General features: G+C 41.1%; 1 protein-coding gene across 14 annotated transcripts in view; it reads left to right on the top strand.

Moving 5' to 3' along the window:
• Window positions 1-16,473, top strand: part of CEP112 (centrosomal protein 112) — a 417,120-nt gene that overhangs the window by 200,328 nt on the left and 200,319 nt on the right. For all 14 annotated transcript variants that reach the window (XM_057536338.1, XM_057536336.1, XM_057536335.1 and 11 more), the window contains one exon: window positions 1,895-2,077. In XM_057536338.1, the coding sequence (XP_057392321.1) occupies window positions 1,895-2,077 (183 nt within the window). The remainder of the gene's footprint in view (window positions 1-1,894; window positions 2,078-16,473) is intronic.

The raw sequence follows: 16,473 nt of genomic DNA, 5'->3' as shown, positions 1-16,473 counted from the left end.
TTTCCTTAGAGTATTGTAAAGTATTTTGCTTTCTGTCAATTTTAAATCACACCATTCTCCCAGTTTTTTTGAGGCTTTTGAGAATCAGATCTCAGTAGAACTTTTTACCTCTTTCTATTTCCTTTCAGTGTGCTACATGTTTAAATGTTTTACTAAAATTTATAATTTCATTATTATAATGCTTGATAGTATAACACTGAGTAGAAATAATAATGTGTCCAAGACTGTTCTAAAAATATCCTAACTCAGTAATTCATATACTTGGCTGCCTGAAAATGATGCAGTAATATCAATAAAATTTTAAATTCTCTTTTTTGTTGGGATTGACATTGTAGTTGTGTGAATCACAGAGAAAACCACGCACACTTATTTTAAATAATCATAGAAAACTTTTCTACTTGGCATAGTATATAAAGAGAAAATTTATATGCATTTTTTCTGTATATTGCCTATAGTAGAATAATATGCAAGAAAGATCCCTAAATTTTAAACAGACATAAATTCACTAGAATGCGTCTTTGTTCTCAGATGCAAAATAAAATTTTCCATATTATTTTGTATACTATCTTGTTCCAGTAAGTGTGTATATTCCAGAGTTAGTATACTTTTCTTTCTTCTAAATAATGTAGTAAATTTATGAGTGGTCAGGAGTTTATTGTTGACTTGCCCACCCTCAAAGAAAAATCACAATAAGAAAACATTTTGAAACCTAAATTTAAAAGCAATTTTAATCTGTGTTCTCATTCTTAATTTGCAATTAGAGGATGAGAGTTTTAAATCTCCAGAGAAAATAACTTCTGAAATGTGGTGCAGCATGCATGCCTGGAGAAATGAATGCTATAGCTTTAAGATAAGGTAGCCTGGTGATTCATTGCACGAAACAAGATCGATTTGGAGCAGGCTCCTACTGTTAGCTTTTTTGAAGATGGATTCTCACGCCGAAAATAACACAACGTATTCTAGATAACAGCAGTTTTTCCCCCTGAAATCCACCAAAACTGAAGAAAAATCCAAGTGACTGTTCTTAGCAGCTGTGTGGCCTGGAGTTCACTGGGGAAGCTGGCTTCCTGCAGTCCCTATTCATCACCTGCTTCAAAGACAGCCTGGCTGGCTATAGTGTGCAGGCCAGGTAGGGTGCCATTGTGCACAGCCTGGGAGGATTAGTATCAAAGCTGCGGCACCCAGGCCCTCGGTCTCGGGCTGCCATTCAGTCTAGCAGGGAGAGGCTAAGACTGGCCAAGGTCACAGTCTCCAGTGTGGAGTGGACTGGGAAAGGATCCTGAGAATAGAATGCTTTTTATGAAATCATGGCGCAAGCCTGCAGCACAGCAGGTGTCCCTCTGGAACACATAACATCTGTTTATGTTGGTAGACCGCAGCTGACAACGAGATCATCGAGCTTTGAAATTTATCATTTTATTTTTAGAAAGACAACTGTATGTACAATAATCCAGATGCGTATTTAGCTTCGATCTTTTATTTGAAAACCATAGAGAAAACTGACCGATTTAATTGCTGCTTTTTACATTGTATATATTTCAGCAAAAAGCAGAGCGTACTGACTATTAACCGTTTATAACCATTGCTGGTCAGTAATACCCAAATTCTTGGGGAGGAAATACCTAACATTCGACATAATTTTTTTCAGTGTTTCAGGCATTTGTGTCAACAGATTGCAGAAGGATTTACTGAATATGCCCAACTGTCTTGAATATTAGGAGGTTTAGATAAAATCCACCCCCCCCCGAAAATGAGAGTATTTTAAGGGTGAGGTAATAATGACGCAAAAAATAAAATTTTCAACTTGGGCAAATTAGAGAAAAATTAAGCTGGCCATGAGTTGTCATGACGACAAGGATGTTCTGTTGATGAACTGTCCTCATTGTCCAATCAGATAGTAGAGCTGAAGCTGGAGCACGCACAGGAGAAGACGCACCTATTACAGCAGCATAACGCAGAGAAGGAGAGCCTAGTCCGAGCCCATGCACGGGAGACTGGAGACCTGGAGAAGCAGCTCCACACTGCCAATATGGAGCACGAAAATCAAATCCAAGAGTTCAAGAATCGAGAGTCACAGGTAATTATCAATAATATTTGATAAAACGGGGACCTATTTTTAAAAAGTCATCAGCGTTTCATGTTTTCTTATTATTCTTGTTGATGCACGCTGTTTGATCATTTGCAAAACTGACAAATAAATGTGATTTTTTTGTTTTGTCCCCACCCCCCCCTTTTGGGGGATGAATAAAGCTTTTACTACAGAAACCACAGGTAGCCAGATTAAAAATCCCATGGCGCGCTATAACTTGGCCCCTTTTTTATAATCTTGTCTCAGTTCCTTTCATGATGGATTTTTTTTAAGGTATCTGCCCCTTACCCCTCCCCTCAGCCTTAGCAAATCCCCAGGAAATATATCAGCCTCGCTCCTTGCTTTTTGTTTTAATCTCTGTAGGTAATCAGGCAGCTGTTTTAATATTTGCTTTTCCTTCCTAGTGTTGCTTTTTTTCTTTGGGCTCTATATTTGATTAGGTTACTGAGATGGTAACTGATAAAGAGAAGGGCTACCCCCCATGAGCACGCCACGCCTCCTGCCTCACCCCTGCAGTCCCTGCTGGAGGCCATTTGCAGAATAACCCCCAGCTGTGGCAGCATTTGACTCTTCAAACTTAGGGATGGAATGAGCACTGTCAGCATGGAAAATTACCTTTATAAATTTCAGATGGAAAAAAATCTCATCGGGTGTGTTTCTTTGTGGTGCAATACATTCTTTACGGTATATATAATCAGAGGCCTTTAGTGTTTCCTCCCGAGGAGGTTGCTGTGAAATTTTATTAAAGGAAAATTGAAGAGCAATTGGTACCAATAAAAAGATAATTTTCTTTTCTAATAAAACCGTATCATCTGCTAGGTCTAAATACCTCTCCCCCATTGAAATCTAGCCATATTATCCACACCACACATGAGCTTCTTCCTGGTTATCCTTCCTCCCCAAATAACATAATTTTTAAACAACGAAATAGACCGTCTGTTTGTTACAATATGTGTTTAAGCAATTTCATAATTATCTAAACATAAAAGTACTGCTGATTAAACAGATGTTATGTCTTGAGTGGAAGGCGGGAGACGGTAAGGCAAAGAATAGGGCTGTTGGTCATCTTCATTTGACCTTGGGTTGTGTTTTACCTTCGGATAAAGATGGACGCACAGGCTTTTTTGTCAGTCACATGCATTTCTAGGAAAATTATTTAAATTTGTTTTATGGGGGTTTGTTAATTAAAGAGGTAGTCATTGTAGTAGCCCTGGTACCAGAATAGTCAGGTGGTTCCTGTGAAATCAACGTGTGTTATATTTTTGCCACCAACCTCATTAGAGCCTTTATAAAATATATTCTGATCTTTTAATTGTTAGTCATACAATTTGTTAAGAATATTTTCAAACTTACATTCTCCTTCGAAGATGATGTTAAGCCCTACCATTGTCTTCTTTGAGAAGATATTTGGGTTCTGAATCAGTGTAGGATCTGTTTGCATGGTAGAATTGAATAATCGATACAGTTAAATACATTAATTTATACAACTTCTAACTATTTTCGTGGTGTTGTAGAAAGCTGACACAGACAGAGGCCAAATTTAGAGGAAATCTTTGTGACTTTGCATATGTCGTATCTGCCATATATTGGGTGCGGTTCATCCAATGATAACAAAAGGGAAATTTTAGAATTATTACATATAATTAAGCCACAGGGAGAGTATAATGAAGTTATTAATTGAATTTCTTCTAATTGAAGTATTAATCTGACCTCTTCAAATGCTGTAGCATATGATTATATTTCTGAGATTTTCTGTCTTTCTTGGAACAATTGGAATTGCTGTCCCGGGAATGCTAGTAAGCAATGGAAACTTAGGCTAAATGCATTCTTGATCAAAATGAAAATGATTTTCTGCAGAAGCTATACTAAGTTGTTTTTAGAGAACATAGTTTTAAAAAACTCTTATCAGTAAGTTATATTTTAAAAAATCTTATCGTGTATACCAAAATGCTGACAACTTGTATTTATTTTTGGCTATTTATTGGGGCTATTAATTCACAGTTTCCTCAGGTAAGTCCTAAATTTTCCAAATATGTCTTTTCATGATTGTGGTCTAAATAATCTAATGCATAATACCTTTTAGGTTCTGAATTCCATTCACAAATTTCAAAAAAAACAAAGTGACATATTTTTTTAAAAATAGAAGAGGCTTTTTAAAAATCACTGTTTTGTGGTTTGATGCAGAACAAACACAAGTATCTTAAATACTGGATTGTGTAATGTTTTATTTGAGTTCCAGGGAGACATTTGATTTTCAGTTCATGCCCGGCTGCTCCCGTTTAGCAATGGAGGCCATTTTGTAAAAAGGACTAGTTGGAATATTTAAGCAAAAGAGGACCAGTGCAATATCTATTCTATGGCTTTGTTTGCTGCTTTTCTTCTGTCAGATTCTTCATTGCAAGCAATATGCTAGAAATCTACTTTTGGCTTCTTTCGAGTATGTAATATGTCGTATACTAATAAAACCATTGTTATAAAGTATAGTCACCTACCTTAAGGTGAATCATATCAACTGGGAGCTCCCTTTTGGTGAATATGCTATATAATTATTACAGGTGCTTTGTTACTCAAGTAATTTCTGTTTTATAGAGAAACGATAAGACACAGTAATACAACTAAGGACAATTAACCATTTTTCTCTTTTTATTTGGTGCATTTAGCTAATTATTCCATGCATACATTATATTTTTGCCATAATTCCTTGATTTTCAACGATGGGAGAGTTTATGTTGTGATACTTACATTTGCTAAAACGCACATTAAATTTTCCTGCCTTCATGTAAGATGTTCAGTCTGGTATGTACCTGAGGTCATAATGTTTAAGGAAAAGCATCCAGATCAGTAGATTTCAAGACATATGGAAATTCGCAACCTCATTATCAAATATTTCTCATTTGCCAGATCCCTCTTATTGAAGTTATTTTGGAGAATGATTTGCTTGATTCCATCATGTTTTTTAACATAAAGGAAATTTATAGTTTTGTTGTGATCATCTTAGGAAAGCTTCTTCTAACATGGTAGTCCTCATGTAATTCTTGTTTTGCTTTTGAACTGCAAAATGTAGTGGAAGAATTTCTGCAGTTTATCGCCTCGAACTTGAAGGAAAACAGAACATAGATTCCTTGATCCCTTGGTTGCGCTTTTAGGACCCTGCACCACTCAGAGATTGCTTGATCTTTGATGTTTGCTGCTGGAGTGAATGGTGTGTATGAGCCCTGTAGAGACTGTTCCAGAGGACCTCTGTGATCCGCCCCAGAGGTGGTGTCCCCATGCTGGGACAGCTGTCTGTGAGCTGTTGAGGTTCAGAAGCCTTGAGCAGTGAGAGGAGCCACTGCAGCCACCGTGAACCGCCGTCGGTAGAGCGGGCAGGGTTATCGGCAGCGTCTGAAAATACATTTAACTGGGAATTTGTGTCTAGTGAGGTGGGTCTTGCCTAACGCTGGCATCTTGATGCCTGTCGTGAGTCCCTAAACTGAGAATCATGATTCTAATATGAACAGTTTTGCACAATAAAGACAGATCATCTGGATTTTGCCGTACTGACTCACAGTAAGAGGCTACATCGATCGCCGATTCTAAAATGTGGGATTTTTAGAGCCCCTCTTCTTTCTCTCTTCCACTTAAAAAAAAGTTCTCCAAAAAAGATATTTATGATAGGACAATTATAAAAACGATATCTTGATAACATTACTTTATTTTCCGTGAATTTGGGAATCTGGGCACAAGATTAAATGTCCATTTATAAACTGGGTGTGTACATGTGTGCAGTGGATTAAGTATGGGTGATTATTCTTCAGAGATTACTCAAAGGGTGAATTTAACAATATGTATGTTCTGAACACTATTGTTGAACCTATACGTGGTCTTTGGGCTTTGGGGGGGCTAGTACTTTTTGTGTTGAAAACGTTTGATTTTGATTTCTTTATATTCCAAGCACTTTCAAAAAGGATTTGAGGCAGCATTTTATGATAAACACATACAGATGCGATATAACTGAAAATAGTAATTAAGCAATAAATGATATTAACTGCATCAGAAAATCCATACTTTTAAAGAAAATGCTCCAGTTAAGTACAAGTTTTAGCTCTGAGCTTGCCTAGAAGCCACAGTGAAGAGTGAAACATGATGAATTGTGTAATTCTAAATATCTAATGTAAGAAATCATACCAGTTCATTTTTTTTCTAACGCTCAATTCTGAGAGAAATATACGACATGGGGCTTATTGTAAAAGGTGCTGACCAGTATAATTGATGATGTTCTCTATATGTTAAAACATTTGGGAATAAAATCCAGTGGGAAAACCTAGGATTCTTTAAGTACTTTCACAAAATGTAATTAGCACGTTTATTTTAATGTGCCAAATTTTCATTTTAATTTATGGGTAATGCCATTATCCTCAACATCAAAAAATGCAGTTGCTTTGGGAGACCCAATTTAGTGGATATTATGAATCAAAAGAAAGCATATTTTAAGTCATAAGCCTACATTTCTGTATTATCACTATATGACTCTTCCAGAAACCCTTACAAAACATCTTTAGATCGGAAGTGCTTTAAAAGTTAACGCCCTAAACCCTCTTGCACTGTTGGTGGGAATGTAAATTGATACAGCCACCATGGAGAACAGTATGGAGGTTCCTTAAAAAACTAAAAATAGAACTACCATATGACCCAGCAATCCCACTACTGGGCATATACCGTGAGAAAACCATGATTCAAAAAGATACATGTACCACAGTGTTCATTGCAGCACTATTTACAATAGCCAGGTCATGGAAGCAACCTAAGTGTCCATCGACAGATGACTGGATAAAGAAGATGTGGCACATATATACAATGGAATATTACTCAGCCATAAAAGGAAATGAAATTGAGTTATTTGTAGTGAGGTGGATGGACCTAGAGTCTGTCCTACAGAGTGAAGTAAGTCAGAAAGAGAAAAACAAATACCGTATGCTAACACACATATATGGAATCAAAAAAATAAAAATAAAAATGGTTCTGAAGAACCTAGGGGCAGGACAGGAATAAAGACGCAGACGTAGAGAATGGACTTGAGGACACAGGGAGGGGGAAGGATAAGCTGGGATGAAGTGAGAGAGTGGCATGGACATATATACACTACCAAATGTAAAATAGCTAGCTAGTGGGAAGCAGCTGCATAGCACAGGGAGATCAGCTCGGTGCTTTGTGACCACCTAGAGGGGCGGGATAGGGAGGGTGGGAGGGAGAAGCAAGAGGGAGGGGATATGGGGATATATGTATATGTATAGCTGATTCACTTTGTTATACAGCAGAAACTAACACAACAATGTAAAGCAGTTACACTCCAATAAAGATGTTTAAAAAAAAAAAAAAAAAGATAACCCAAGAACTTTTGGTGTTTGTTTAAAATACAAATAGAGATTTTTCCCAACTAAGCCATTTTTAAAAGGCTGTGGGGGAAATATTCTTTTTCTGATGTGAAAAACGTAGGTTATTCAGAATTTTCCAAATAGGACAAAAATCCTTCTTATATTCTGAATAGATGCGTTGATGCAAAGATCTCACTTTATTAGTATCCAATGGTTATGTGTCCGATAGAATTACATATGAACTAATAACATATTTGCATTAATATATTATTGTATATATTACGGTGTAGAAGAATACTATTTGTTAGGTACTTAATTAGGAGAAAATAGAGAAAGATGCCCTTTCAAGTAAAGTCTACATTTTTGGTAGGTCACCAGCTTTCTTTTTCCATAATAATTCTAAAATTCTGTAAGTATTTTCATCTTACAAGCACAAAAGTAGCATATATCTACCTATAATTAAACTATTATAAATAATTCAACTTGGTCCTCGTTGTGGAAAAAATTATATTAAGTTTAATAAACAAAAACAGGCTGAGACAAGGAAATTGATTTCTCTAAGAGTGATCCATTTATCGAAGTATTATACAATGTATCTTTAGTCCTGTGCATATTTTTAAAATGTGGCAGTTACCATGGAAACCACATTCTATGGCATGTGGTCCACTTTTAGATAAAGAATATTCCTTTTCAAGACAAGCCTTCCAAATAATAACATATAAAGTATTCCATTTGCAATAACAACTTCATATCAATCATTAATGATTGCTTTAAAAATCTGTCCTATGTTCTCATTATACTTAATGGATTTTTAAAGAAATATTTAAATTGTTTTTGAAGAACATTAAGTTGTTCCTGATGATTAAATGCTGAGGATATTTACAATGGGGAGGGTATAATGTGATCACTCTGCAGTGGTGAAAACCGGGAGACTGCAAGGGAACACAAGTCTGTGTACACAGTGTGTTCCGACAGATAAGAAGCCTTTAGTCATATCGAGTGTCTGAGTATCCAGCAATAATGTTGTCAGATTAAGTCATCACGAGAGATGACTGCATCCAATTATTTTCATTTGACACATAAAGAACCTGTGGTTCCAAGGTCATTATCTTGCCCAAGGTCACAGAACTAGCAAACCAGGCCTTCTTAATCTTAATTCAGTGCTCTTTATCTCACAGCCTCTTCCAAGAAAGGTTTTAGATTTTTGGAGAGACTTGGACATGGCAAAAAAGGGAGAGGGTTGTGTGAACCTCTGCCGGGCATGGGAGAGAGACACTGGTACCTTTGTTCCCAGGCTGAGATTCTCATCTCAATTTGCGTTTCTTTCAGTGAGTCGCTGTCCTTGACGGTGTGGCCAGGCGTAACTGAACTGGGCTGCTCAAGTCCGCTTTGAGTCGGCAGTGCCTTCTGGAGCGGTGCTGAATTCCCCTGCTCAGTCCCTTCCATCGCATTACCTCACCCAGCCCTTCCGGTCCCCCATCAGGGTTAAGTTTCCTATTTGGAAATGGTTTTGACCTTCTTGCCTGGGTCAGAAAATGACTTGTGTGTATTTCCATTTTATCAATGAGGAAAGATTCTGAAAGTGCAGTCAGTTGCCCAAGGTGACATAGCTAGTAGTGTAGCTGGCGCTCGTGACCACTTCCCCCTGCCCATTCGCCTGCTTATGGAGGAGCTCATTGTCTCTGAATTTCATTTATTCTGCATAAATTCCATTATGTTTTCAATTTTGGATTCTTAATGCATTGCTAGATTTAAACACTGATACTCATAACTCAGGCGATGTAAATCCAAGTCAGGTCTTAGCCAGTAGTTTCAGTCTTTCTCCCAAGTGACAGCCATGGCTATGTCTCTATTCTGAAACCAATTAAACTCTGAAGAGATATGCATTTCTTAATATTTTATTTGGAATAGAATTCCTTCCCACAAATTTTAGAATTTGTAGAATGGAAAAATGAATGTGCTTTTGAAATGGGTTCACTTTTGGTTTTCACGTTATTACTGAAATAAGAAGATATGTCCAGAGTAAGAATCCAGTAAGCTTTTAGGTCAGTGGGACCTACCAATCTTTATAAAATATTGCTTAGAAATTTGCATTTAGTATTGGTGAAATATGGTTTGTTGTGAATGGTTTACTATAGATGAATGTCTGTTATATTCACATACTAATTTGGAATATTACATATGATCCATTCCTTTTAATGGAGTGACTTTTTAAAGCTCAAAGACTTCAATGTTGGCATTTTTTTCCCTAAAGGAATCCTTGTAAGAATCCTATCACATGGCAACAGCTAGTCAAAACCTTCTAGAAGTGAGGTCGAGGTGGTTTAGTAAGTTCAAACCTGGAGACTTTCTTGACAGAAATACAAAGAACAATTAGAAAATGTGTTTCTTTTAGAATCCTCAAAAACAAATTATGTTGATGCAGTTTGAGCTGAATTCTAGAGTAATTTTGGCCAAAATGAAGAACTTTCAGAAGGGTTTTCTTTTACATAAAATACTCCAGCAATAAATCACTATTCCACATGAGGGATGTCATTCCCGTTGACATACGGAAAAATGCCTTCGTTTAGCCCTTTGCCCTTAGCATTTTGCCCTTCCTTCTCCTCACCTCTGCCTAAATGAAATTACTGAGGAAGTTGGCAGAAGTTATCTGGGAGGAAATACGGGACGAATAACTCTTCTTCCTTGATGTCTTGGAAAAGTCATTTTTACGTTTTTGACTCGGTTCCCTAAGAGACATCCTTGATGTCTTCATTTGTATGTTTGAGGTAATTTTGGGGGATGGAGAGGTTGAAGACAGAGTGCAAGAAATGACTGGCAAAATGATGATATCATCAAATGTTCAAAGAGCTGGCAAATTGAAGCTCATTAAACTGTCATTTTGTCTTTGGTTCAGGACTAATTGGAATCATGCCTAGTTGCATGATACGCAAGATATTTAACACCTGAGCATTTTCCATGAGAAAAGTCACAGAAATTTCTGTTAGGGAGACCTTGAACTCCTGTTTGAGGAGGAGAGCAAGGCATTACATGAAAATAATTGTCTATTTTCAAACTACTTTAATATTTGTGTAGAGAAAACCTTTGAAAATATTGTCGCTAGAAGGAAACTTTTGGATAATAAAAGGTGGCCTCATTGAGACCTAATTGGTGGATCAATGTGGAACTTAAGATAATATTTTTCCATTGAAACAAATATTAAAATTTAGTGAAAGTTATTTTTCTTCACTTGTTTTAACAATTATTTTAAATTGTTACCTGACCTCTCAAGTACTTTTGGATATTTGTATACTGAGAGGTTGGGGAAAGATGACAAGAAATCATAAAGAAACAATACACAATTAGACTTGCAGGGTTTGAAAATGTGTGTTATTTTTCCTGTTCATTTGGATTTGTTTTGCTCGGGTATGAAGTCAAAGCCTGAAAGTAGTAGTAATATTTGAGAATGAGCTAATGGTGTCCTCAGAGAGTGAAGTTTGCTGAAGTTTGTGGCCTGGATCTGGGGTCTCTTTCCTTGTTAGTGAGGGCAATTGCAATGCAGCAGTGCTCTCGGGGTGTGTGTGTGTGTGTGTGTGTGTGTGTGTGTGCATGCGCCTGTGTGTGTGTGCGCTTGTGCACGCATGGGTGTGTTTGTGTCCCAGTGACATTATCGCTCTGTGGTACAGAGGAGCTTTCAGTGAACATGCAGCAATGGACCAACCAGGCCTAGCGTCTTAAATGAGGGAATTTTCCAGTAAGGACTTGAAAGTTGTAGGTCTTTAAAAAGGTTAAGATTAAACTGGTGATTCATTCATCTTAAGTTTACTCCTTAAGTCAGTCTTTATTAATGAAACAAACCCCAGATCTCTAGGGTCAAGTGGGACCTTATTTACTTCGTTATTTGCAAAGATGTCATTTAACGTACAAGATGCATGTGTTTACCAAATGTTTCCTGAAAAGCTAATTTTTGTAATGTAAATGTTATCCACACTTGTTAGGCAAATTTTACAATAGCTCCAGATAAAATGATGCTGGCATGTGCAACAGGAGAAGTAGAGTGTGAGGGTGGAAAACTTTTGGTTCTTCATTCATTCAAAAATTGCTGCCAAGGCTGTCGTTAGACAAAAGCCCTGAGTTCAAGAGGTGCCGTGTGTCCCCGGCCCCTGTAAAGCCTGTGTGACTGTGCTGGTTCAGGTTTTGTGAGCTGTGGAGGTGTACGACATGCAGCAAACATCACAATCTATTGCCATAAAGTTGGTGTTTCTTAAAAAAATTCAATTCAGAAATAGGAATAGCAGAGTAAATCTTCTCAGGAAAATCATAATTATTGTTGACTGTTCTGATTGCTCTTTGAAGTCTCATTGTTCCATACCGATATTGACAAAATGGAACTCTGTGACTTGAACATTTTTATAATTGTGACTCTTTGGATAATGTATAAATCAAATTTATTTCCACATACGTTTTCCTATCTGTCAAAATTAGGCAGAATTATGTATATGGAATTTGCTATGACACAGCCTTCCTTCAACTTGATTCATTTACTCAATAAAGATTTTTTTTCTTTTTAAATTTATTTATTTATGGCTGTGTTGGGTCTTCGTTTCTGCGCGAGGTCTTTCTCTAGTTGTGGCAAGTGGGGGCCACTCTTCATCGCAGTGCGCAGGCCTCTCACTATCGCGGCCTTTCTTGTTTTTGGAGCACAGGCTCCAGATGCGCAGGCTCAGTAATTGTGGCTCACGGGCCCAGTTGCTCCGCGGCACATGGGATCTTCCCAGACCAGGGCTCGAACCCGTGTCCCCTGCATCGGCAGGCAGACTCTCAACCACTGCGCCACCAGGGAAGCCCAATAAAGATATTTTGAGTACAGTTCTGTGCCAGGCCCTGGGGATGGGGGAATACACCTTCAGGAGGTGGCTTTCACATGAATGTTGCCCCGAGTTGTGTAGGGGATGGTCTCTCTGGCCCTAAGAGGGTTCCTTTCAGGGTTACAGAAAAGAACACGATAGATCAGTCCTCTGCTCTAAAGGAACTTACACTTGAATGGGGGAAGACAGATGATAAGACAAGTCGCAAATTAACAAGGAGAGCATCGCGTGGCGGTCACTGTCGGGCGCAGAGCTGTGGCACTGTGACCGGTGACTGCTCGCCGGCCGTCAGCGAGGCCGCTCCAGGCGAGCTGTCTACGCTGGCGGAAGAGAAGAGGAAGCCTGTGTGTCAGGAGCAGAGCAGGTGCAGGGAGGGCAGGGCCTCTGAGGAGCTGGGTTTGACTCTGCATGTGATTGGAAGACAAGGAGAGGCTTCTGAGCAGGAAGGTGACGGGATCTGACTCACGCTTCTAAAAGTCCACTGAGGCTTTGTGGACAGTCCTGGGTGTCTGTGTGATGTGTCCATTTGTCAGTAGGACTTGCTGATGGGTAAGCTATGGGGAGTGAGGGAAAGAGGACTTCTTTAGAGTTAGGATTTGAGTAGCTAGTTAGATGATGGTGCCAACTATGAGGACAATTAGGAGGCAATAAAAACAAGAGTTCTGGGCTTCCCTGGTGGCGCAGTGGTTGAGAGTCTGCCTGCTAATGCAGGGGACATGGGTTCGAGCCCTGGTCTGGGAAGATCCCACGTGCCGCGGAGCAGCTGGGCCCGTGAGCCACAACTACTGAGCCTGCGCGTCTGGAGCCTGTGCCCCGCAACGGGAGGGGCCGCGATAGTGAGAGGCCCGCGCACCGCGATGAAGAGCGGTCCCCGCACCGCGATGAAGAGTGGCCCCCGCTTGCCGCAACTAGAGAAAGCCCTAGCACGAACCGAAGACCCAACACAGCCAAAAATAAATAATAAATAAATAAATAAAGTAGCTATAAAATTAAAAAAAAAAAAAACAAGAGTTCTGCTGTTGCCAAGTTAAGTTCGAGCTGCGCGTTAAATATCCAGATGGAGGTGCGTCAGACAGGGAGTTGGAAATGCAGGTTGAGACTCCAGAAATACGAATTTGGACATCATTGGCATATAGGTGATAAATAACGTATGGGCCTAGATGCAGTGATCAATTTCTTTTCGAATATGAAAACAAAGGTGTTGGTTCATGACCGGTCTCGACCACTTACTGGCTTTATAAACCTGAGTAACCAACTTCATATCTCTGATCATTGTTTTCCACATCTGTGATATTCAGTCATTCATTCAGTGGGGTCCTCTGCTGAGCTCCCACTACGTGTCAGGCACCGTAGTCAACCTTGGAGTATTCAAAACGGAGTGACCCCTGCCCTCCAGCTCGTATAGTCTATGGAGAAGCAGGCATTTGTGCATCTGTCATGATCGGAGGGCAGTATGGTTCCTTCCACAGGTGGGGGCAAAGAATACCTTCCTTTCACATAGACGGAGGGTGCGTCTCAGGACACATCCAGGCTGCGTAGAGCAGAGACACAGTAACACCCCCGGTCAGAAGGACAACCTGCCCTGGCCCACAGGTCCCCGTGGGGCACCTTTTGCTGATGCTGCCACCTGATCCATGTGATGATTTAATCAGGCCCTTTAGGATGCTTAGCTCCCCTTTCTTTGGGGTGGAGGGAGGTCGGTACCCTCCTGGCTGCTTTCTACTCACTGGAAACTTTGCCTGCATGCCCGCCTTGCCCACCTTGTGTGTAAGGAACTAGTAACAGTACCAGCGTGGAAATGGACAGTTCTATCTCGGGGCCTCCTCTAGCAGACCCAGCCTTTAGGCCTTCTAGAGTTACACACGTGTGTATAGCAAAGTGCAATGAAGTGAGGAAGGTGCCTTGATCCCAGGTGAAGAAGACGTGGAGTTATGGAGTGTGGGGAGATAGGGTCTGGGGAGGTGATCAGAAAAGGTTGATACCATATGCACGGAGTTTTTTTTAGTGAATAGAAATTCGCTCTGCAAATTAGAATAGGAAAAGCATTCTAAACAGGAGTAGCATGATCAGTACCTGCGAAGTACTTTACACCATGTTGGGACGTCAGGACCAGCTCTCTCTGAACGCTGGTCTCCAGTTTGGGGTTTATACTGTCTCTCTGTGCTGCCATTTCTGTGTCTTCCATCTCCTTACCTCAGTGTCCTTCCTGCAACACTTGTTACCCCTCCTGGTAATTACTTAGAGCAGTGTTCCCCCAAGTAGGGTCCGTTAGGATATAGGAAGAAAGAAAAGAACTTCCATTTATGTGTATTTTGTGTAAGGTTCTGTCATGTGCAGAATGTATTAATATGGTCGTGTTACAGATTTACACATATACATGCTAGGTTGCATGCTCCATGTTTTTTATGACAGGCGCGTCCAGTGCAACGTGGAGAGATCGTAACTGTCGACAATCAGAAGTCACTGGAGAATTGAAGCAGAGGGTTAAGAGTCGTAAGGCAGTGAGGTTGGAGGCTGGGTGGCTCGTTGGGAGTCATCCTAGTGACGGGTGATGAGGGACTTCGCCAAGGCTTTGGCGACAGGAAAGCTGGTGTGGCAGAGAGGGAGGGAGAGGAGGCCGGAGCTGTGGTCCCTGTGCACAGGGCGTCAGGTGTTGATGTCACTTAGGCACCTGGGAATATAAGGCTAGAGTTCAGAGGAGAGAAGATGGAGGACATAGCCCTGAACAAGAAGACTGGGGAAATGGGTCAAGGATGAGGGCAAGGGAACCAAGAAAAAGTGGTAATTCAGGAGCCATGATGCCTGACTCCTGGGCTCTTGTGAGAGTTTGAGATGGGCAAATATTTTCAAATGACCCTATAAATGTTAGCTGACTTATTTCAATTTGTGAACCGTGGCCACACAACGTAAACAGACGGCTGCACCAAATGAGCAGCAGTGCGCAAGGGCCGACTCCACGTGGCCCAGGCCTGCCGCGGGACACGGGTCCTGAGATCAGGGAAGCCAGCGACGGGAAGGCAGACCCGGGGGAAAGCCGCCGCGCGGCCCGGAGCGGCAGGTCGCGCTTGACCCGCACCCACGCCAGCCCGGCTCCCGCCCGGCCCCACTTCCGGTCCCGCTGCCGCTCCCGGGAGGCTGGGGTCCACGGAGAGCCGCCGGGTTGGGGACAGAGGAGGGCGTCGCAGCCGCCCTGGAGGTCAGCCAGAGAGGCGCAGAGGAGCAGGGTGTGCCCTGGCCCGCACGGGAGCTCAGCGTCTGAGCCTCCGAGGTCGAGGCGCGGGAGGTAGGAGAGCGCAGGCTGCCCGCAGCCCTGAGAGGCCGCAGCGGCGATGCTGCTGGAAATCGCCGCGGAGCGCGTGTCTCCTTGGCCCTCTTCCTTATTCAACGCGCGCGCCTTCACTGCCTTGCTCATGCGTGCGTTTCAGTGTTCAAAACGGGTAAATAGCACACAGCAAGGCGACTTCTGGAGTAGGTGACTCGGATCGCTTTTACACTTTAAATGCATGGAGGAAAAAGGAACAAGTGATTTCTCTCAAGATGGAACCGTGTCTCCGAGGATTCCTTCCCTTATCTCTCCGTGCATTCCTCGTTTACGGAGCCGCCCTCACGCGCCAGCCACTGCGCTGAGGGAAGGGGCGCAAAGCAAGACACAGGCCTCGCTGGAAGAGCCCCCACCCCGCCAGGCAATGTAGCGAGTCCGCAGAAACCGCGAGTGAGAGAATCGCCCTTCCCGGCTTGCCTGCCCCGCGTTCCCGGTCAGGAGGCTGCGAGTGCCCGAAAGAGCCAGGGACCTCCCCAGGGGAGGGAAGGCCTGAACAGCCCTGCGGTGGAGACGAGAGTAAGCGTCATGCGACCGCATCGCGAAATTGTTTCTCGTTGAATGGCTCTCATCAGAGTGAAATCCGGATTGACGTGTATACACTGATGTGTATAAAATTGATGACTAATAAGAACCTGCTGTATATAAAATAAAAAAAAAAAGAAAAACCTATTTATTAAAAATAATAAAAAAAATAAGGCTTTTTCAAAAAAAAAGTTCTCATCACATACACAAAATTGTAACTGAGGTGAAGGATGTTAACTAGACTTGTGGTGATAATTTCACGCCATATGCAAACGTCAAATTATTATGTTGCACTCCTGAACTAATACAATGTTGTATGTCAATTATACCTCAATTTAA

This window comes from Balaenoptera acutorostrata, chromosome 20 (genome assembly GCF_949987535.1).
Source record: "Balaenoptera acutorostrata chromosome 20, mBalAcu1.1, whole genome shotgun sequence".
Taxonomy (NCBI): domain Eukaryota; kingdom Metazoa; phylum Chordata; class Mammalia; order Artiodactyla; family Balaenopteridae; genus Balaenoptera; species Balaenoptera acutorostrata.
This window is presented reverse-complemented; position numbering and strand designations above follow the sequence as displayed.